We start from the raw sequence: 912 nt of genomic DNA, 5'->3' as shown, positions 1-912 counted from the left end.
TCCGCAACGGGAGAGGCCACAACAGTGAGAGGCCCGCGTACAGCAAAAAAAAAAAAAAAAAAAAAAAACAGGGGGGGGGGGAACTCTTCCCCCAGGGGGCACCCGCCCATGTCTGGAGGTAAGTTTTGTTGTCACTGGCATCAAGTGGGTAGAGGTCAGGGATGCTGCTTAAACATCCTACAGCCTCTGCACAATAAAGAACCATCCGGCCCCTAACGGCAGCACTTATCCTTCTACCAGCTGCTTGACAGCCTCCCAGCAGAGGGACCTGAACTCGCTAAACCCAATCCCCTTCCGCCGGTGAAAATCTTCAATGTCAGGCTAGGCCTCTGGCCACCCTGGTTTCCCACAGAACAGGTCTTCCAAACAGAGCCTGACTGCACTCAGCTCCCCCGGCTCAGGTGCCCGGCTCTCCCGCGCCCCACCCCCTTCCCCAGGCACCTTGATGAAGGTGTCGATCTCAATCCGCCTGCGCTTGGCCAGCGCCTCGATCTCCACCTGGCAGATGGAGCACACGTACAGATGGTTCACGGCAGGGCCACCCCCAAACCTGCACCAGGGCGGGAGGTGCAGAGAGAGAGGGAGTCATGAACCCTGAGGGGAGGGCCCCCATGGGGAAGGCAGGTGGCTTCCTGATGCTGCCCTGGCCCAGCCACTGGGCCCCTGGGCACCCTATGCACGGCCTGTTCACTTGTCTCATCTTCCCCACTTGACTGACACGGCTACCTGCGCACCTGAGAGCCCACAGCACCCAGGAGAGCGCCCGCCGCAGGGCAGGTGCCTCACAAATACGTGCTTAATGGCTGAAGAACAGCTGAATGCTCTCACTTCCTCTCCTGGCCACTGGGCAGGAGCCATGGCGGCCAAAGCCCACCTGGCCTGATTCTAAGGACGACATCAAAGGGAGGCTGC

The 912-nt window shown here is 59.9% G+C and overlaps 1 protein-coding gene across 1 annotated transcript in view; it reads right to left on the bottom strand.

Annotated features, from left to right (window-relative positions):
- USP20 (ubiquitin specific peptidase 20) overlaps nucleotides 1–912 on the bottom strand; it is a 29,565-nt gene that overhangs the window by 2,652 nt on the left and 26,001 nt on the right. Inside the window, exon 20 of the mRNA XM_007471821.1 lies at nucleotides 442–550. Coding sequence (XP_007471883.1) covers nucleotides 442–550 — 109 coding nt within the window. The remainder of the gene's footprint in view (nucleotides 1–441; nucleotides 551–912) is intronic.

Source organism: Lipotes vexillifer, unplaced genomic scaffold (genome assembly GCF_000442215.2).
Source record: "Lipotes vexillifer unplaced genomic scaffold, Lipotes_vexillifer_v1.1 scaffold98, whole genome shotgun sequence".
In the NCBI taxonomy this organism is placed as follows: Eukaryota; Metazoa; Chordata; class Mammalia; order Artiodactyla; family Lipotidae; genus Lipotes; species Lipotes vexillifer.
This window is presented reverse-complemented; position numbering and strand designations above follow the sequence as displayed.